The sequence below is a fragment of the Pseudopodoces humilis genome, chromosome 3 (assembly GCF_049639895.1).
Source record: "Pseudopodoces humilis isolate 2021_Gansu_Grassland_sample_001 chromosome 3, ASM4963989v1, whole genome shotgun sequence".
NCBI lineage: Eukaryota > Metazoa > Chordata > Aves > Passeriformes > Paridae > Pseudopodoces > Pseudopodoces humilis.
The window spans coordinates 85,973,081-85,994,505 of NC_142202.1; the positions used below are offsets into that span (position 1 = coordinate 85,973,081).

General features: G+C 34.3%; 1 protein-coding gene across 7 annotated transcripts in view; it reads right to left on the reverse strand.

The window, feature by feature from the left end:
• The window catches only part of ADGRB3 (adhesion G protein-coupled receptor B3), a 443,295-nt gene that overhangs the window by 205,145 nt on the left and 216,725 nt on the right, over positions 1-21,425 (reverse strand). For all 7 annotated transcript variants that reach the window (XM_088053237.1, XM_088053236.1, XM_088053238.1 and 4 more), the window contains 2 exons: positions 15,476-15,544; positions 10,930-11,038 (listed from right to left, as the gene is read on the reverse strand). In XM_088053237.1, coding sequence (XP_087909363.1) covers positions 10,930-11,038; positions 15,476-15,544 — 178 coding nt within the window. The remainder of the gene's footprint in view (positions 1-10,929; positions 11,039-15,475; positions 15,545-21,425) is intronic.

Genomic DNA, 21,425 nt, shown 5'->3' on the forward strand with positions numbered 1-21,425 from the left:
ATCTCTGATTTTTATCACAAATTTTATCAAAGATTCTTTATCTGTGCCTTCAGGAGTCCTAAAACTCATACCTGAAGTCAAGAAAAAAACTTATAGGTTCAGAAATCATAAGGTACAAAATATACATTAGAACTTTCAGGCCCTGTTAGTGATTTTAGCACTCAGTACACGGACCCTTTGGGGTGCATTGAACTGATCTTACTGATGCTTAGCTCTGTTGGCATTATACAATCTGGCCTTAACAGAATGGCAGAGATATACACAGTATCTTAGGTCTATACACTCAAGTCCAACTCTCCATATTAAAAAAAGAAATAAAAAAAATTACACATACAGTAACAAAATTACTCAGAATTATATTTACATGTGTTTACATGGCTTTGAAGCTTCACCCCAATATCTGATAGTCTCACTGCCAAAATAATTGTTACCATAAAAATACTTTTCTCTGATATTATTAGTCCACTAACACCCTCATGAAACCAACTTGAAAATGAAATATTTCTATCCAGTTTGTTACTTTACTTGTTATGCTGCCTTCAGGCTATGCAGTTTGAAAAAGCCAGCTCCTTATCACTATTTGGAATGAAAATCTACAATCATCACCAAGGAAATCCTACTTTTTCAATACTGAAGGTTGATTTGTGTAATACTATGGATGGAAGTTTTTCCCCTGTTTCTGTTTGCTTTATTGCTTGGTTGGTTGATTGGTTGGTTAGTTTTTTAGCTTTAGATTTTTTTTGTTGTTGCTGCTTCTATTGGGGGATTTTCTTTTTTTTTTTTTTTCCTCTTTTTTTTTTTTTTTTTGTGAGGCTGGGGAGGCAGGGTTGTTGTAGTTTTATTATTTGTTTGGGGTTTTTTGATTTTTCTTGTTTTGTCTTTCCTCACCCTTGAAAGGCCAGAAAAATGAAAAAGAACTTTGGCAGTATGCCATATCATTACCTTGGTATAAACCATGCTAACTCCATATTCACAATTGAGCTTTGGGTAATAGACCTGTTTCTGACACAGTGCAAGTATTAGGCAGAGAGGATAGCTGGCTTTATTCCTGTTTTAACTGACTTAGAATTTTGGGGAGTTTACTTTAATTCTATTTCATTTTCCTTCTCTCATTTTCAGTAGTGAGTGAGTAACAAAATGCTGTAGAAATCATTAGAACTGGGGCTGAACTTTGTATTTGCAGTACTTAGCCACAGCATCTCTAGCTGATGTTCTACCAGCTGATGGCTGGATGCTATTGTAGTAACTCTTTCAGGGCCAAAAAATCTCAGAATGAGGCATCAGTCTGTATAGAATTGCATCTTGTTATTGGACTATGGTACTCCTGTTTAAGGAAGAATTGTATTGTTTGGTATATCTTGACACTACACTTCACCAAACATGATTGTTGCCACTTGGCATGACCTTACTATGAAACAAACTCTCTTAGGTGTGCTTGAACTCCATTACAGCATTAATGTAAAATTACCACTACGGATGCATACTTTCTATCTCCTTATGCCTCATTCTACCTGGAAATTGTTGGAAGTAACCTAAAGGTCGACCTGCTGAAGGCAAAGGAGTGAATAAGGTCAGGCATTCACCTTCTCAGGTCAATAGTTAAATGCACCAGTTAAAAAATGTCCTGTCATGGCCAATCCACAAATGGATTCCTTTAGAAAACAACAGCTTTTAATTGCTCATTTGAAGAAAAAGAATGATTCAAAAAGGAGTTCAGAAAGAGGTAGAAATTATGAAATGATACAACAATATGAGATACATAAATACTGTAAAAAAGGAATTTCCTCAAATGGGCTGTAGATACTACTTTCTGTTTCAGTTGGAGGCATTTTTTTAATGAGACAAGAACCTGTATGTCAGCATTTTTTATAGCTTCCATTTGTTTAGAATATTTTACTCCATTTAATTTAAGGTAGAGAAGCGAAACACTTTCAATTATTCTAGTTTCTTATAGCACCCATTTAAAAATACTGAATGGTTAATTTATTTAGCTTTATCTTTGAGGTTACTTAATAAACTGTATACACAAAACTAACTATGGAATTATGACTATTACTAAGAGTATAGCTAGGGAATCAAGCTAGGTTTTTATCCACATTTGTGAAGACTGATAAAGATTCATATAGACATTCCCTTGATATTTGGAATTTTCCATCTTAAGTAATGGAGAGCTGCATTTTCTCAGGATCACTGAGTGTGCAGGTTTAGAAGAGAGAAAAAATCTACTCTTTTATGCACTGTTCACAGCAAGTTTTCAGGGAATGTGAATCATTTAATAAGCTTATTTTATACTTAGAAAGAAATTCGAACTCTTGAGCATTTACTTTAGGCATTAAGTCAGATGCTGCAATGAGCTAGACCTTCAAAGTGTGCATGAAGTCTTTCCCCTTTAATCAGTGGAGAAAGCTTGAGTCTTCTGAAAGCCAACATATTGATCTGATCAAGGAAGTACTGAGAGTGCTGCAAAGGAAATTATATGAATATATAGAGCAGAAGTATGTAAGAGTATAAAAAAATTGCAATTGACCTTTCTCTGTAGTTTCCCTAAACTTTTATCTATTTTTTCTCTTCTGGAAGCCTTTGACTATGGATTATTACATATGGTTTGAGCAAGTAAAGAATACAGAAACAGGAGAGTGATACTGGCAGTGCGTAAGTACTAGGACTTTAAGGATTTTTTGAGAACTGAAAAAAAAAAAATGATAGGTGTTCCCTTTCACATAAGCAGAACATCTGCTCAACCAACAGCATAGAGGTTTGGGGCAGGAAAGACTGATGGGCTACACCTGAGTGTGAAACAAACAGGATGAGAACCTGGAGCCAAAGTCATGAATGAAAAGAGTAGGTGGAAGGAGACAGAACTTAGAACTTCTCTGGCCACCATGTTTGCAATCCAGGAACAAGAATGTGACCAACTGTGCACCACAGGACAAGGAGAAAAGCATTAATTCTGCCGATGAGGACTGTTTTCTCACCTGGCCTATTCTCTGAATGATTTCCTGACAATGTTTGGGTAGGTGCCACAAATTAAACAGTGTGGATAGGTGTAGGACCATTCTGAAGCCTGCATTTTGTCCTTTTTGATTCATGTTTATAAACACAGTCATAAAAGCCAGACACTAGCCTGAAATGGGAAGATAATGGGCACTAGCTCTTTTGGGCTGTATTGAGATGAAATGGAAACAGGCAAAAGTCTACATAGAAAAATTATGTAATAAAATATAAGAAAAAACTTTTTACCTAGTTGTTGATTACTTTGGTGTGTAGTTTATCAGTTATTCACAAGAGAATATAAATATTACATGATTTAAAGAGGACTTGTGTTTTTATACAAGTTTCACTTTATTTTTTCCTTGTGAGAATTTGTTTCTGACAAAAACCACGCATAAGTATATTAATCATTATAGAGATATTTACATATGAAGTATGACACACTACAAGGAGTGATTCCTGTTTACCTTCTTAAACTAGCAAATGCAATTCACACAGCTGCTTAAAGGTGAAATTTTCCTTTTGAGAAATCATGGGGTACTCTGGAACAACTTGATGGAAACAGGAGAGAAATCTGAATGGCCTTTTGGGGCCACTTTACAGGACCTGATTTTCTATTTGTCTGGTAGGTGCAATTTTCTTTCTATTAGGAAAAACGTTGAAACATTAGCACTAAACTATTATTATTATTATATTATATACTATATTATTATATTATTATTATTATTAACTAAAAATACCCACTTTAAAATCCACACTGTACTTTTGCACCACACGGACTCAATTACAAATGAATTCTGAGTATCTGTGTATGCATTTATTGAAATACTTGTTTCCTGGCTGAAATTTTTAGACATTTTTTTAATACATTTGTACAACTTAATATTAAGGCTGTGCCTTGTTTTTTTTCTGTTTTCTTTAACATATTTGAAAAAAGACCTTTTCAAAATTTTTAAAAAATTGAGCCTCTTGGTATATTTTAGGCCAGTATGAAATTTGTGATATATGAGTCAGAGGATCTCGAGTGCTGCATTGAGGATGTGTATTGCATATCATAATTCTAATACAAAAAAGATAAGCAGAATAAGGCAGATGCCATTCAGATAAGTAAACAAACCATATAATGTGAAGTATCTTGAAAGCATAAACAGGATTTATAATTTACAAGATGTAAAAGTCTTACCCTGGGATAAGGCGAATGAACTCAGAATAACAGGCAGGAATCCAGCTTGTTTATTTCTTAGCATTCCCAAAGCTCAGCATATGTACCATTGATCCTGTCTTATTGCTAGAATTTTCCAAAAGCTCATTTGGTCACAAAGATTTCTAAGTGTCTCTAGCTAGGACTGGAGACTTTTAAAATACACTCCATATGCCTGCCGATTATTTAGTGTTTTTCTAAAATTTCATGTTCATGAACATGGAATGGGAGATTGAAGGTGTAACAATAAAGTATTCAAAGAAAGGCGAGAATGGACAGTTTCAAAACACTTTCTACCATATGGCATCCTAGACTGTCTGTGAAGGCAGAAATCAGACTTTGTTTCCTGCCAATGTTTATAAAACTTATGTAAGCAGCTCAGTTTCAAGTTTTAAATGAAATGTTAATTATTATACTAAACCAGATTACTCATCGGAGTACCAGTGTCACAGCAGCCATTTTTAAGTTGAGGGATAACAGGTTGTTAGCTAAAAGTTGATTTATGCATGGGAATATGGTTTACACCTCTTCCTTTTTCATATAATATTATAGCTAGCTGCATTTATCATATAGACGTACATCTACTTGTTTCTATTTTGTTCTTTGTATGACCTTGGCCTCATGCCTATTCAGAATTAAATGTGCTTCAACAGTTAGGAATCTTTGTTTTTTTCCTGTGAACAAGGTTAAACAGAGATGTCAGCCTAGTTTTGCTTTGTATTCACTTTTCAATTGTGTACATGCAGTGCCTTTTAATAATCTGTTCTCAAATGTCTGTTCTAATAATTCCAACTCTCAATCAAATTTTTGATTATTATTCTTTATTTATATTTATTTTTTGTTTTGTTTTGTTTTTATGATCATTCAGCTCTGAACCTCTCTGTGTTCACAGGTTTTATTGACTCACAAAAAACCACTCCTCTTTGGTTTAGATGACATGCATCATTGAAACATGAGCTAGTCACTAAGCTGCCTTTACGGCCAGTGGCAGAACTTCCACAGGGCAACCCATGCTCTTATTTTAGATGTCTGAGATGATATGACTTGCTCTCCTGAGCAGCACTCTCCCTTGATTTTCAAGGACACTTAGGGTGACTTTGGCAAGTTTTTGATGCTTAAAGTAAAATGAATCCATGACCATATAATCTCGATTGAAAAGAGTGTTGCAAGTGATAGCTACTGAAAGTTAAAAAAAAAAAAAATATTCTGTATTTTGTTTAGACTGTTAGTTTTGCACACTAACACTGTTATTTTCTCTAAATGGCTTGATCTACTCCCTCTTAAATGCTCTGTCAAAACTGAATTTAATCTGCCAGTGTATATCCTTCTCCTTTTCATTTTGCTGTACTTCCTGGAAATCTTCAATCTTTCCTGCCTTTGACTAGTCTAAGTAACTTTGTATTTTATAAAACTACTCATCATTGAAACATCAGTATTCATAAAATGAACATAACCAAAATGTGGCTTTTCACATGCTGAGAATTCTTATTTGTTTTTTCCTTTCAGTTCTAAATAACAAGATATTGCTCTTCAAGATGATTTGGTTTTTCATTGATATCACGGAGCTGTAAGCTTGATTTTTGACAACTGAATGTCCTTTAGCCATTTTTTTGGCTGCTGCTCTTAAGGAAATGTATTTGACAACATTGGGAAAATTTTCCCTTACAAAAGAATCCGAATCTGCTATAAAAATATGTATTCCCTAATGCTGCCCCCTATTTCCAATTCCACATTCCCCCTGTATCTTTAAAGACAGTTATGCTTCTTGCACTCCAATCTTCCAGTTAGAAATTTTCTTTTTAAGTTAAAGGTTGAATATTTCTTAATACCAGTTCAGCCAACTTTTATTACTTATCTTCAAAACTCTTCATGGTTCACTGTGATGAGAACTGAAATCAGCCAAAGCACTGAGATGATCTGCTCAGTTCTTTAGTGCTCAAAGGAAAATTCAAAAGGCTATTAAAAAACAAAGTTAATTCTTTAATCTAAAATCAGGAACTCATCTTTTAAAACAGACAAAACTGAAAGCTATTGGTTAAGAGAGAATGATGACATGGTTTAAAAGCTTTTGTCCCACTGTGTGCTGTATCCTTGCAGGTGGGTCTGTGCTTTCAGTGAATTCAGGGACTCTGAGTGATAGCAAAAGCTTCTGTTTGTTCACACTATCGTTTTCGTGTGCCTGCTCAGCTGGTCTGGAGGAGGAGGAGGTGGAAGAAGAAGAAGAAAAAGAGCAGGATGAGGAAGGAAGCTTCTGTGTTCTATCAGAGGCTTTTATTTCACCTAATCATTTATTAAAGGAATATAATACAGAGCACAATGATAATGCAAATTCCATCTGTCACAACCATGCATGAACAAAGAAAATTGTTGCTTTTATATTTGTTAAGTTTTTCATAGTATATTCTCTATCCTTGAGAGGAAAGCTAATAGGAAATGGGCTTTGCTTTAATGGAAATGCATTTGAATTGACTGAGCTTCCTCAATAACCCAATGAAGTACAGATATTGGATTATCTGGATGTGAAACCAGTCTTTGATGTTTTGTTCAAAGAAATGAAAAATTTGTGTTAAAAGCTATCACAATGAAAAGTTTAACAGGGGCATGGCAACTGTCATTTTGGTCCTCTTAGCTATTTTCAAATGTATTATAATATGGCTTATGATAGCCTACCATATATTTAATGTACCTTTCATCACTTCCCAGTTGTCATGAATTGAGAATGTGCAATGGGAAGTCATTGCAGCATGACTGTTGTGTAGTAACTTTTTAAGCCAAAAATACTTGTTTCTGTGTCTTGAAAGAAAGAGAAAATAAAATCCCCCTAATCAGGGCATTAGCATATCTGTGAAACACAATTAGGTGCTCAAATTTTTTATCAACTACTATTCAATTAGAAATGTCATTCAATTAGCAAGGAACTTGTAAACAGAAATTAGTAGTGGGAAACCAAGAACTCACTGCATTACTGTGAAATTTGCAACAAATTTGGATTTTTTTCCTCTGACAAGAAGAAGCAGTTCATATATAGTTCATATTTAGCTCACATGCAATTCATATTTAGAAAAAAAATTCTGAACTTTAAGGTTACTTGAAAATGAAAACACAGCAAAAAGCATTTAAAGTATGTGAAGATGCTGAAAGAATATGGTAAATAATTATTAATTAAATAGGACCCTGTCAGTCTCATATCTATGCCTGGAAAGTATTAGAAACAATCAGGAACCATTCTGAAGCACATGGAGGACAGGGAGGTGATTAAAGACAGCAACACAGCTTCACCTTGGGCAAGACCTGCTTAAGTGGTCTTCTGTGATGGAGCGATTCCATCAGTGGGCAAGGGAAGACCTACGGACGCCCTCTGGACTTCTGTAAAACCTTTGATATGGTCCCAACAAGATCCTTCTCTCTAAATTGGAGAGATAAGAATTTGATCAGGAAACTCTTAGACAGATAAGATTTTGATTGGTCACATCCAGAGGGTAGTGGTTCATATCTCAGTATCCTGATGGACACCGATGACAAGTGGTGCCCCTCAGGAGTTTGTGATGGGACAAGTACTGTTTAACATCTTCATCAATGACAAAGGTATCAAATGCATCCCCAGCAAGTCTCTAGAAGGGACTGATCTGGGTGGTGTGGCTGATACACCTGAACGATGGGATGACATCCAGAGGGACCCGGAAAAGCTCAAGAACTGAGCCCAGGGAACCTTAAGAGGTTCAACTAGTCCAAGTACAAGGTGCACCTGAGTTGCTGCTACCCAAACCCTGGTATCAACACAGGTTGAGGGGATGAACTGATTAGAGCAGCCCTGAGGAGAAGGACTTGGAGGTACTGGGGGATCAAAAGGTAGACCTGAGCTGCAATGTGAGCTTGCAGCCCAGAAAGCCAGTTGTATCCTCAGCTGCATCAAAAGCTGCGTGACCAGCAGGCTGAGGGAGGTGATCCTGCCCCTTGACTCTGGTGAGACCACACCTGCTGTGTTGCATCCCAGCTCTGGGATCCCCAGCATAAGAAGGACAGGAATCTGTTTGAGTGGGTCCAGATGAGGGGCATAAAAATGATCAGAGAGCTGGAGTACTGTTGCTATGAAGACAGGCTGAGTTGGGGTTCTTCAGCCTGGAGAAGTGAGGGCTTCAGGTAAACCTTACTGCAGCCTTTCACTATCTAAAGGGGGCCAAAAAGAAAGACGAACAAACTTTTTAGCATGGGCTGTTGCAATAGGACAAGGGGTGATGGTTTTAACCTAAACAGGATAAACATAGACTAGATATAAGGAAATAGGTTTTTACAATAAGGGTGAGTAAATACTGAAACAGATTTCCCGGAGAGGTAGTAAAGACACCCCATCCCTGGAAACATTCAGGGTTAGATGGGATGGGGCTCTGAGAAACCAGAGTGAGTTGAAAATGTATCTTCTAACCCAAACTATTCTATGATTTTAATCTCTGAGCTATTGGATTTTTCTGTTTGAAGATGAATATAGGTAAAATTTCAGTCTCATTTATGCACAATATCTGCTTCCTGCATTAAATGTGTTTATCAACTTAAAAGAATATTTTTATAAATAAGACTTCACACATTTATAAACCCTTGTTGGTACAGAATAATTATTGCTGACCAGTCAAAAACTGCATAGTTTATTCTTTTCAGTTGAGATCAACATAAATATTCCCTGAAACACAAGTACATAGGCAGTCAGACAGTTATGCCAATGCCTGAGGACAACTATACTAAAATGGAATTATTCCAGATACATTCCTTTCTTGTTAGTGAAAATAAGAAATTACTCCTTGCTGATAACAGCCTTCTGTCCCCATCTCAGCATGTCACCTGAGCTCAAGTATTCTGATCAATTATTTGCACCACAGTGACCCCATGCTTTTTTGATGGCTGACTGAACCTATGCAGGATAAACTCATGCCAGTATATCAAGGCACATAGCTAGGTAGTCAGATTAAACCTATAAATTAATTTTCAGTTTTCATCATTCATTTCTCACTTTTTTTCCTATTCCTTTGATGGTTTTATAGTTAAGAACAGACCTCCTGAATGCCTAAAAATATCTTATATGTGGGAAGAGGAAGATAATCAAAAGACTGTAAAGATTCTGCAGTTAGCTAAACCAACCAATGCACAGTACAGTTTCTGATTCAAATGAAATATTGTTGCTATTTCCCATGTGAAGCCATGAATATGTAGAGACACAGATTATTTGAAGGCATCTCCTTAATTTGAATGCATTTTCCTGTTTGATGTTTTTTTCACATTTTTCAGAGGACAAACAGATTAGAATGTACTACAAAGTGCCAAGCAGCATGGACTGTGCTCTTTAAACAAGCTCATCTTTTTATTTTGTCAGAAAAATGTCATGGAACTAACATTTCAGAAAAGATACTTTCCTTATAAATTTGTTCAGGGTCTAGCATAATGAAGGACTGACAACTTTAAGCTTTAAGTGGTATTACAGTGCAAACAGTAGTACCACAAAAATAATAAATCACTGGTTAAAACCGCACTGCAATGTTTTAAACATTTGAAGACTGCCAGAGTTCTTTTTGGGGAGCTCTTTGACATGTCTCCAGTACAAGGTTGTGCCTTATAGGGTTTTGTGTTTATAGTCTTGTCACTCTGTAATATGAACTGGAGAACAGTAATATTTATTATTGTAGAACAGCAAGCTAAATATTCAATAGGGACAATCCAACATTTTCACTGCTCTATTCCACCAATTAATTTCAAAATTACCATATTTTCTTATTCTAATATCTTGCTGAAGAACTGACTGACATGTATATGTAGTAAGATGCTAACTTTAAAATCTGAAAAAATGTATTGACACCTGAAGTTTTGCTATCAGACAAATACATATTTTGGATTTATTCCTTACATACAACTTCCTAAAACTTTCCTGGCACTATAAAAATGAAGCTATAGCAAGTTAATTGAATAACAAAGGTACTAAACAAAGACAAAATGATTAGAGAATAGTTTTTCAAACTAATTTTTTTCAATGTTTTAAAAAATGCTTTCATATTGCAGCTCATTTATGACTACTAATAAATGTAACTGAATTTCCAGGCATTTTTATATTTTGTATTTCTTATTCTATGACTATTACCTGGCAACTCTCCAGTAGCAAAAACAAAATTTGAAAAATAAATCTGAATAAAATTTTGAAGCTGCTACACATAGAAAAACTCACATAAGAAATTCTAGATTTTAATTATTTTGGCAACAACTGTACATTTTTCAAAATTATCATTTACCTATGGTGATTATTATCACACCATAACACATACAAAGACTGTTCATTGGGAGAACGGAATATTAAAAGGTAATGTCAACAAAATAAATGCTTCTCAAGCTATTAAGTATATGAAAATTATATTAATTAGCACAATTTTATAAATTAGCATTTAAACCACTATGTATCCTGGAAACACTTTAACATGTACCTACAGTTCATAGTATTCAGGTGAGTATTTTCTTAATTTTGATACTAAAACTTTGAAACTTTGCATTTAGATCTTGAGATATGATTATGAAGAAATCCAACATGTAAGACATTCTGCATGTGCTAAACCAGAGAGGGGATAACCATGCAACAGATAATCTGGAGGAGGAGGAGAAGCCAAATCTGGATTGTGATAGATGCAGCAATTCCATAGTACATACTTGGAACTTCTGATTTTCAATAGGTCATAAATTTGATAGAAGAAATTTCTATTTCTTACCTACATTTCCAGTCATTAGGTATGAATTCTGAAAGTCCATCATTCCCATTCCAACAATGTGTATAAAATCTTCAATCACCTGCATTAACTCCACTGAGCCTGGATAGATCTAACAAAGGAAGGTCAGACATGACATTTACTATAATATCAAAATGTCTACAGCCTCAAATTCAAATAAAATCCAAATGCCATCAAAAGCAAATTGAGATGTAACAGTCAAACAGCTCTTCCCGTGTTTCAAGACTAAACAGTTTTTCTATTAAATCCTCATGTAAAGAGACACTACTTCCCATAAAGTTATGTGAAATCAACTGCACTGGAACTGTGGAAAATTTTCCTACTAAGTCACTGCACTTATCAAAAACTTAGTGGCCATTACTTTCATTAATGGTTAAAGCATTTCATATTACAGAACAACTCTAATTAAAATATTCTTCCTTCCTCTGAAGATATCTTCAGTAACTTCAGAACTACTGATACAAACAGTAATGCAAATCTTACTGTGGCCTAACCAGCATGATAATCTTTGTTGCATTAATCTACATGTAAGTTAAATAAATATTTACTGGTAGGACTATTTTTGTTGCTGATATGGAACAGTAGAATCATAGAATATCAGAGGTTAGAAGGGGACAGTGGAAATCATCTAGTTCAACCCCCTGTGCAAAACAAGATCGGCTCTAACAAGTTTCCCAGGAACACATCCAGTTGGATTCTGAATATTCCCAGGAAGATGACCCCAGAGCTTGTCTGTGCAACGTGTTCTAGCATTCAATCACTCGCACAGCCAAACAGTTATTCTTATACATGAATGGTATTTTCTTTAATTTTTTCCCCTTGTTTTTTATTCTATCAATGGACACCACTGAGACTTGGCTCAGTCTTCTTTACTCTTTATCCCTTTCAGGAACTTTTAATATTGTCATGTTTCCAAGCAAAATAGTGTCAGCTATTTCAGCCAATCCTTGCATATCTAATGCTCTAATCCCCTGAACAACCTCATGGAATTTTTCTGAGCTCATTCCATTACTTTGTGTCTTGTACTGAGGACCCCAGAACTGGACAGAGTAAACTAAAATAAATTGCAGTAGCCTTGGCATTGCTAATGTAGCCTGTCAATTTGGCTTTTAAAATGACAAAAACAAGTTTCCAAGAAATATAATTTATTTGCAAAGTTATAAGCTACTAAGAAAAACATTTTCTTTAATATTTAACAATAATGATTCAACAACAGAACAGAATTAGAAATCATAAGTTATTAATAAGACTAAAAGTTCTGTTCATATCACAAACATAAAAAAAATATCATTTTTTATTGCCTGTTATGAACAAGACAATTTTCAGTATTATCTTGCAATAGAAAAATAATGGATGACCTGTTCATGGTGCTTTTTTCTTCATATCAGTGAAATGTCCAAATTTCACTTTATAAGCAATATTCAACCCATTCTTTCCACTACTGGGACTGCAGACTCTAAAAAAAGCCTACAGAGACTATAAATTCCAGCACGCTGCACTACACCTTCATCTTGCTCTATATATATCTAGATCCATAGTTGCTTGCTATGGATAGAGAATTTCACAAGGTGCTTTGTTTTCTACATGGATCTTTTTATAAAAAAGGTAAATAAAAGGTAAGGCAGTATTGCTGTTTTGAAGAAGAATTTGTTGTGACAATTATGATCCTAACAGGTTGCAAATGCTGCTTCAGGTGACAGAGACTTAATGTCCATTTTTCTAATGACGAATTTCTGAGGTAGTAAGTAAGGTTTTTGCATCCATCTCATTCAAAGCACACACACTTTCAGACTACGTACTAAGGAAAAATTTCAGTGAGATTTTTTTTAAACCCTCATTCTTGCATATAAAATTGTATAGTAATAAACTGATGAGCACTCAGTTGAGCAGGTACTCCATGATTTATGTATCTGAAGTACTGGTTAATCAATAGGATGCCAGGAGATCTTGATGAAGAACATGCAGAATAACTCCCATGTTTTGAAACTCCAGTATAAACTTACACACTGTGGATTGAAATGGCTTCCTGTGTGCAGTGCTTTACATCAGCTCTTAAAAAAAGGCAAGTATTAAAATGAGTTCTGCTTATCTGAATGCTATATAACCTGTAATTAATGGTTATCAACACATTGGTGTTTCAGCTAGAAAAATGTGCTGAGGCATTGCAGCTGTATACTTGATTGAAAGTCAGCAATTTGCTGACAGTGAATAAGATCTTTCCAGCAAAGTCTAGAAAACAGGCTAAGAGATCTATGCTAACAGTAGCTGTGGAGTTTAAGAAAACTATGCAAACTGGCAAAAAGGTTGGTTAGACTGCACCTAGGTTTACAATGTTTTATTACAGAAATTTAAGCCAAGTGGTTGAACCAGAAACAGGATCACCCTTAATCATTAGTGTCTACTCACTCCTCCAAGCTGTTATGAAGAGCTACTTGCTTCCAAAATTTCTTTGAGCCTACTTATGTAATCGCACAAGATTAATAAGACCAGTGCCACTGGTTTTTGGGGAGGTCATATCTTAGTTTTCTAAGATTTAGTGAATCTCCTAGCTTTGCAACTGGGAACCTATGGCCCCACTACTGTGCTCAGCTCATCTTGGTTTCATTGGGTTTCTGCTGTACCTAGGTCTGTGAGACAATGATTTACCAGGCAGAGAGAAGGAGCTATGGAAAAGTAGAAATAACTTGTTCCTTCTCTGTTTTTCAACACCACTCCTTCTATGAGAAGCAATTAAAAGAGGGAACTGGAGATGTACTATTGCCTCTTTGTCTCCACATTCTCAGAATTTATTCTTAGGTGCTGTCATCCCCAAATCTCTGGGGTCAGATGGCTGACATGGAACGGGTAAGCAGGCAAGATAGATATAGAAGACAAGGTCGATAACATAGGAGTTGTATCACGTCTGTTTATGAGTGGGGCTAAAATAATTGCTTAATATTGGTTTCCTTATCTTGGTGTTGTTTATAGAAACTGCCCACATGTATGTGATTTTGCTGCTTCCATCCATCACCACTACAGAAAATGACACATTTTGTCTATTTTTGTATTTGGCTCTTATACACAGGAACAGAAAAACAGCAAAAGAAAAAACATGATTCCCAGCTGAATTTTATTGGGTCAGCTACAGTGTCATGTCCCTGCTGCAAGATTTGAATTAGTAGTGAAAAGTCCTGATCTTCCCTTTCTCTGTGATATTTTAAACATGAACTTACAGAACTAAGGGTAAATAGCTTCAAAGATCTTTAAAAGCACCTTGTAATTTATTAAGAATGACATAAAAAGTGAACAAATTTCAATTATCTATAGAACAAAGTCACAATGACTGCTCAAGATCAGAGCAAAGATCTATCTTGCCTTTGACAGTGGCAAAAAGCTGATGTCTAAGGAAGTATAAAGGGTCAGGAATATAGCGATACTTGCTTGGAAAGTCTTGTCCATCCTTTAGCAGTTTTTTTGCCAAAAGACTCCCTTAAGCAAAGCCATGTTTTTTCTTTCATAAATTTGCCTATTAACCTTTTTAACTTGTGTCCTTTCAGTTGCAAGAAGTTCTGCAAGGTGGCCTTCTACAGAGTAAGTATCTCCTGTATTCATTCTGAATCTGCCACTGTTTGATGTCCTTTAGTTATTTTACAAAAAGCACAAGTGAATAGATTAAGCATTCCTGCGGTACATTCTGCAAACCACTCCTGATTTTAAAAGCTTCTATTGAAAATAAGTGCACTTGACTCTCTTCCACACTGAAATATATTGCTTTATTTAATTATTCTTCATAAATAAATGTTTCCCTGCCTTTGAGCATCCCCAAAATTTTTCCTCTTTACATAATGATGTTCATCCCCATTGTCAGTGTTATTTGTACCTGAATAAATTTAAAGTATTTAAAGTATTATGGTAATATTAATGAACACAAATCTTTACATTGTCCAGTACCTTCTTGGTATAACCATGTAGGAAGTTCTTATATCCAAGCCAAACAAAAAGGAGTTTATTTGAATTTTAAACTCTTTTATCATACATTCATGATTTTGCTAGACTTTTCTATTTTGTAAAGTGTTATCATCATATCCTAGTCCAGAAATATGTCAGTCCTGAGAATCACAACTGTTCTTCTAAACACAGCCTTAAGAATATGAAAGGTCTATTTGCATTTCTGTAAGTTGTTTAGGGGTGTTTTATGAGGTCTTTGGGTGAGGTCTGACAAGTTGTATTTAATAAAAGCAGCACTGCAGCTAGCCCTCAGTAGCATTTTTCATCTTTTTCTTTTTATGACTTAATTACAATTTCCAAAGCAAAGACAGTGAATAATCCTATGGAATGTTAATGATCTGTTTTAATCAAGAGAAGCAACTTATATTCTAAGTATCATTTAAATATAAGGAATTAGCCAGTTGGTCCTGGAATTGCTCCTTTTTGAAAAGGATCTTTTTTTCCCAAAATATTCTCTCAATTAAGATTTCATTTCAGCTATAGCAGGCTGCATTTTTAACCTGATTTCTGAAACCATATATTAAAGTTTTTCAAATCTTACCTGTTGCGCATCTTCCCATTTCTCTTTGTTTTCTTCATCTAAGAGATTACTTATGATTTGAAAGAAGTTCTGAAAAATCAATTAAATAAAAGACTAAGTAAAATAATTTAAAGAATATGAACTACCACATCCTAATATGACATTAAGAAAGCTTTCTTTTCTCCACTACAGATGCAGTTCTGCAGCCTATTTTCTGTCAGTGGAAGACATGACGTAGCAAAATAATACATTAGACTGATAAGAGGGCACATATTTTAAATTTTAAATTTTTGCGTATATAATCAGGTTCCGTAGTACCACTTCATATGAAACAAGAACTGTTTTAAACTTGCTAAACTTCCAAGTGTGATGGTGTTCTATTCACAAATGACTCTCACTCCAGAAAGTAGACAACTATAGATTTTTCAAAAAACCAAAGTCCATTTAAGAAAGCACCAGTCTCAGGTCTTTAGCTTCTATTCAAAATGAAAAAATGATCCTTAATGACCATACATATCGCATTCAATGGCATTTCATTGCTCAATACTGTTTAAAATCAGATGCTTTTTACTTTATATGTCACACTTGCCTCTATCCTTTTAGAAATTTCAACATAAAAAGAATAAGCAGTTTCTGTTTCTTTGACCTTAAGCGGTTAATTTCTTTTTCTGATTCTCTTACTCATTGAAGTATAAACCAAAAAAAAAAAAGGCAGGACAGTTAGATACAAATCATGCATTTAAAAAATCACTTTTCTCCAAATGTTTGTGTAGAAATTTCCTTTCTAATTTTGTCTGCTCTCTAGCAATCTGTATTCCAAACTTCTTCATCCTTAAAAGCTAAGAATTTCTGCAGTCTGTTCTCATCTCTGTATCACATTTTGTGCAGAATGTCAGTGTTGTCTACAGCCTGCCAATTTATCTGTTCCTTCATAAAAGATACATGTAGTTTCCAGTAACTTTAGCTGAATAGTGTAATTAAGTTCCCCAAAATTTCTAAAAATCTTTAAGTGGAATACCAGCAATGTGACCCTGTTGGAACTCAGATTACTGGTCATTACCTTACCTGCACTTACTTTTTAGCCATTTTGGGGTATAAATAAGTTTAAATAAAGGTTTAAATAAGAAGCAACTTTAACTCACTATTAATGAAAGTACAGAGAATTCAACTGCACAATGACTGAAACTAGAAAGGAAAAACTTTCAACATTGGTCTATGGTGGGTATGCTTGAAAAGACATTAATTTCAAAACTGGGATATCACGGATATTTTAGGTATTTCACAACTACATAAGTAAAACATTTTAGGATGCAAAACTGAAGAAAACTTGTGAAAACTGTTTTTTTTTTACTTAATAACATTTTACCAGTCTAACCTGGTCCCAACACTAAACACTTGACAAGCAAGAGGATCTATCTTTGCCTAATCATTAGGAAGTTAATTATGCCAACTATAAAATTAATGTGGATAAAAATTTCTTTAACTTGACCAGATTTACTCTAGAGATGACTGACATTTTGCTGAACTTGGAAAAAATAATCCTGTTCATTAATGAGGATACAACTCTTCTCTCACTAAGATCACTAGCAAAATATACACAAGCTTCAGTAACACAACAAACTTCATGAAAAGAAACAAAATGGCTCAGCAAGCTCCTATGAAAATTGTAAGTATGCATCTGGACAAGATAGGAATTAATGACAGGACATAAAAGAAAAATATTTTCATGGTTTGATCTAATTTTCAGCAATACTAAAGAATTTCCAGTCAGCTGAAAATAAGAAGACTAGATATAGTTACATACTGCTTATATACCTGGAATAAATTTCATTCCCTTCAGACATTCCATAGCAAAATAAAGCACAATGTAAGGAGTTATATTTGGTATTTCTTACAAAGGATTTGCCAATTTAACCAGGTTGGCAAATCACAATTCTGTAAATGCAACTTCAGCTATGAAAAATGTACATCTTCATTGGTCCCCCAAGTAAGATAAACTATATTGGTATCCCCAGGACAATTGGTCAAAGCATGCCAGTTTCACGGCACTATAATCACATTTATTGTAGGGCATTGTAACTGTGGTGAAGACTTCTACTAGGTAGAGTTGGCCTTATGAAGATTTTGCCTGAAGAAAAACAGTTCAAAGCATGGTAGTTCTCAACTCTTCCAGTCCAATATTGTAGAAATGCAATGGATGGAAATTTTAACTATAATTCATTAGGGCATCAGTAGCAGTCTAGCTGCAGCAGCATGGAACTCAGTGTGGGATAATTTATCATACTAGAGAGTTGTTTTGAAGGTAGTTTCGCATTACATTGCAGACACTGATTTCCCTGCAGTCTAAGCCTTAATTGCAAAAGTATCTGTGTTTGTGTAATGAGATCTATCTGAGAGTCACCTAGATTGCATGAAGAGCACTCAGGAATTTAAAATGTTTCTTGCAGATGATATATTACATGGGTTTGCTAATGATGTTATGTATTAGTTAAATTTTATATTTATTTTAGTTACAAAAAGCATTAAAATTACCAATAACTGACAGAAATATATATAGAAAAGTTTCTTAATGATGCTAGACTCAAGCAAAAACAAAAGATGAGCAATACCTTATCTAATGTATTTTTGCACTTGCCAATAAAGTATAATTTAGGTATATGAACTTATAAATAATAAGAATATATTTCTTCTTGAGATTTTTTTTCTCTATTTCTAACCCTGGTTGGTGCCATATTTATGGTAGCACTGGAGGGTGAAATGCCAGCACGTTTTTCACTCAAAGTGATTTTTCAAAGCAATACTAGTGCTTTGTGAATTAAACAGAGATGAACAAATGGATCTGCTGCTTCAATAATGAATAGATATGAGATGCACTTCAAAAATGTGACAGGGGAAGAAGGGTTAAAAAAACCTTTGTCCTACTTTGACTACTCTCTTGTTTATTGTATTAATCATGAAAGAAACAGCATTTTCCTTTAGTAAAATGATTGACAGGTGTGAAGGCTAAATTCTAGAAGCACTATGGATGGGATCTGAGGGTATTACTGTAGTAAACATCGGACCTTCCTGTAGAACCAAGCTTCTTTCTTTCATAGCTGGGCTTACATTATTACTGAACTGGTCACTATAGAAAATGTTGGGACAGTCAGAACCAAATTTTGAAGTCCTTTTTTGCCCAGGCTTTTTTAATGATCATGCCAGTTACAGCTGGGAATGGACAGATACATTTTCCTAATTTAATTTCCTTCCTTTCAATTTTTTCTTCTGTAATACAATGGCTGCAGTTCTCTGTTCCAGTCCAGATTCTTTGACCTTCTCTGTGGGCATAAAGCTGTCATAAATCCTTTTATACAGCTAGAGAAGAATTCCTCCCTAGGAGGAATTAATGGATAGCCTTAAGTCACCTCCACTTTTGGACTTCAGCATAGTGAATGTGTGTGGGAGGGGGAAGGTGAAGGGAAAAAGGATTGGACAATCCTGTTAAACCTTGACTCATAGCAATGGTCCCTGTGGCTAATATAAAAGGGATTATATTGCTCTAACTTCTTTGTGTAAAAACCTTTCTTCCTGTTGTTTGCTGCATCAGGGGATTGTACAAGTTGTTTTGCCATTCTGTCCTGAAATGTAGTTACTTTCTTGCCATCCTGTCCTTAGAAGGAAATTCAAGTACTTTTAGACCAGTTCTGAATAATGTTCCAAAATATTGATTTTGTTGATTTAAAATTTGTATTTTCTTCTTGGTAGAATAATTCTCACATAAGTATAATGTCTCATAGCCTCAGTGTACCTAGAGGGTATTTTAAAGAATTCCCACATTAAATGTAAAAATCCTGCTTGCAGAAGAATTAAATGACTTGTCTTACAATAGTTTCTGCTACTGTACTGATATTTTCAATCACTGATGCAAGACACCTTCTTGTTTAACTGTGTGACAAATGGTTATTTTTGTTCCTGACATTGCATGTGCAAGTATACACAGATATTGTTGAAAAAACAGTTAAAAGATGCAAAACTAAAAGGAGTCATGTAATAACTTGACACTAAATATGCATACTTTAAAAACTTTATTTTGCTCTTGGTATTGTCTGCCTAAACAAGTGGCATTTTCAATGCAGTACATGAGGCAGCAGCACCTTCATTTTGGATAATTAGCTGGAAAATTTCAAATTTTATCTCACTTTTCTGATCATTCATTTTGATATGAAGTCTCTGAATCACAACTTTTGCACTATTCATGATTATTAATACTGGATATAAACCAGATACCATAAGCATTTTTGAAGGACTAGCGAGATGAATGGAACATTTAAGAAACAAATATATTCAGACATATATACTTTTTCTTTCTCAAGAACTCTCATAATTCAAGTGTTTTTGTATGGATCTCAAAAAATACTGTTGCCCATAATTCATCATAACCTACTTTTCTGACATCATGCAAAATGAGAAATTATGGCTTTTACAGATTTTAAACATCACTTATGCTTTTCTGGTAATTTCTTTAAAACCAAAATCCATCAACTAAGAAATTCTACTATTTATCTAGTTAAAAAAATAGAATGTAATTAGAACATCACACCAAGCTTCTACATAAAGAAGTATTTCATGCAATTTTAATTTTCACCTTTTTGTCACTTACTTTGATGATGAGCTAGGAAGTATAAAAGTATGCCCTAATGAAAATAAAAAATAAATACAATACTCCAGGGTATGGTAGACTATGGCATAAGTTTACATATTGAAAAATCCATGTTTCTCAGAAATTGGCAGTAAATTTTAAACATTTGTTACTGAGCTAGGATTTCACTTTATATCATCATTAGTCAGTAAAAGTAATGCTTAAGATATCCCCTGGGCCAAACACATGCTTTATTCTAATTTCACTTTGCTGAATACTGTGCTTTTTTTTATTTATTTATTTTTCCTTAGCTTGACAAGGGTTTTTTTGTTTGTCTGGCAGTTTTTTTGTTTTCTTTTGTTTTGTTTTTGATTTTGTTTTTTTTGGGGGGGTTGGTACTTTCATTTTTTTCTGACTTGGCATTTGAGTGTCTTATTTAACCGGGATTAAAGAACTCTTTGTATTTAGGCATGCAAATACTGAAATAGTTATTTTTCTTTGGTTTGAAGAATCCTTCAAAATGTGGCTTACCAATTTTTATATTTTTAAATTTCTCCATTTCTAAATCATTAACTAAAATGCTTATTTTTTTTTTTTTAAGAACATTGTCAAGTTCAGCCAGAATACATTTCAGAATTAAGCAAAACTTTTGCCACTATCATCAGTGGGAAAAGAATCAAATATTTTCTAATGTACGTAAACTGCAAATGACCTGATCTGCTAGGCCCATGGACAAAAGCACTTGTATCAAGCAGTTTCTCAAGACTGGTTCTAACAAAGACATGTGCCTGTGAACCACAAAGAAGTCACGCTGGGCTATCAGACTGTTGAATGTATGAAGAATTTTCGGTGAATAACATCCTACTTAATAGTAAAACTATTACCGACTAGATACTGACTCTCATTGAATAAAAACAAGAAGGATTGTTCAGCAAACATATTTTTTGAAAAGCATTCTTTCAAAAAAAATATTTTCAGCTGGCTACAGGGCAACATAAGAAATTATGGTTTTACTGTAGAAGTTAATTGTTTTTGTACATAGAAAACCAAAAAAGTGAAAATATAATAGCAAGTCTTGAAAACTAGACTGTGAAAAAATGTCTTTTCCAAGATAGCTCCCTTCATCTGCCAAGTGTGTTTAAAATTTATGCTTACCTTTACACAAATACATATATGTGACCTGCATTAATAACTTAATTAGTAATTTATAAATTACCATTAAGCTTTTTCGTAAATATTATACACATCTGCCTTCTTAGTATTCTTTTTCCATAATCCACCATCTTTGAAAAGTGTCTAAAATTTTCAGATATCAGATAAAACCAACATCTTTATCTAAAAGTCCTGAGTAAT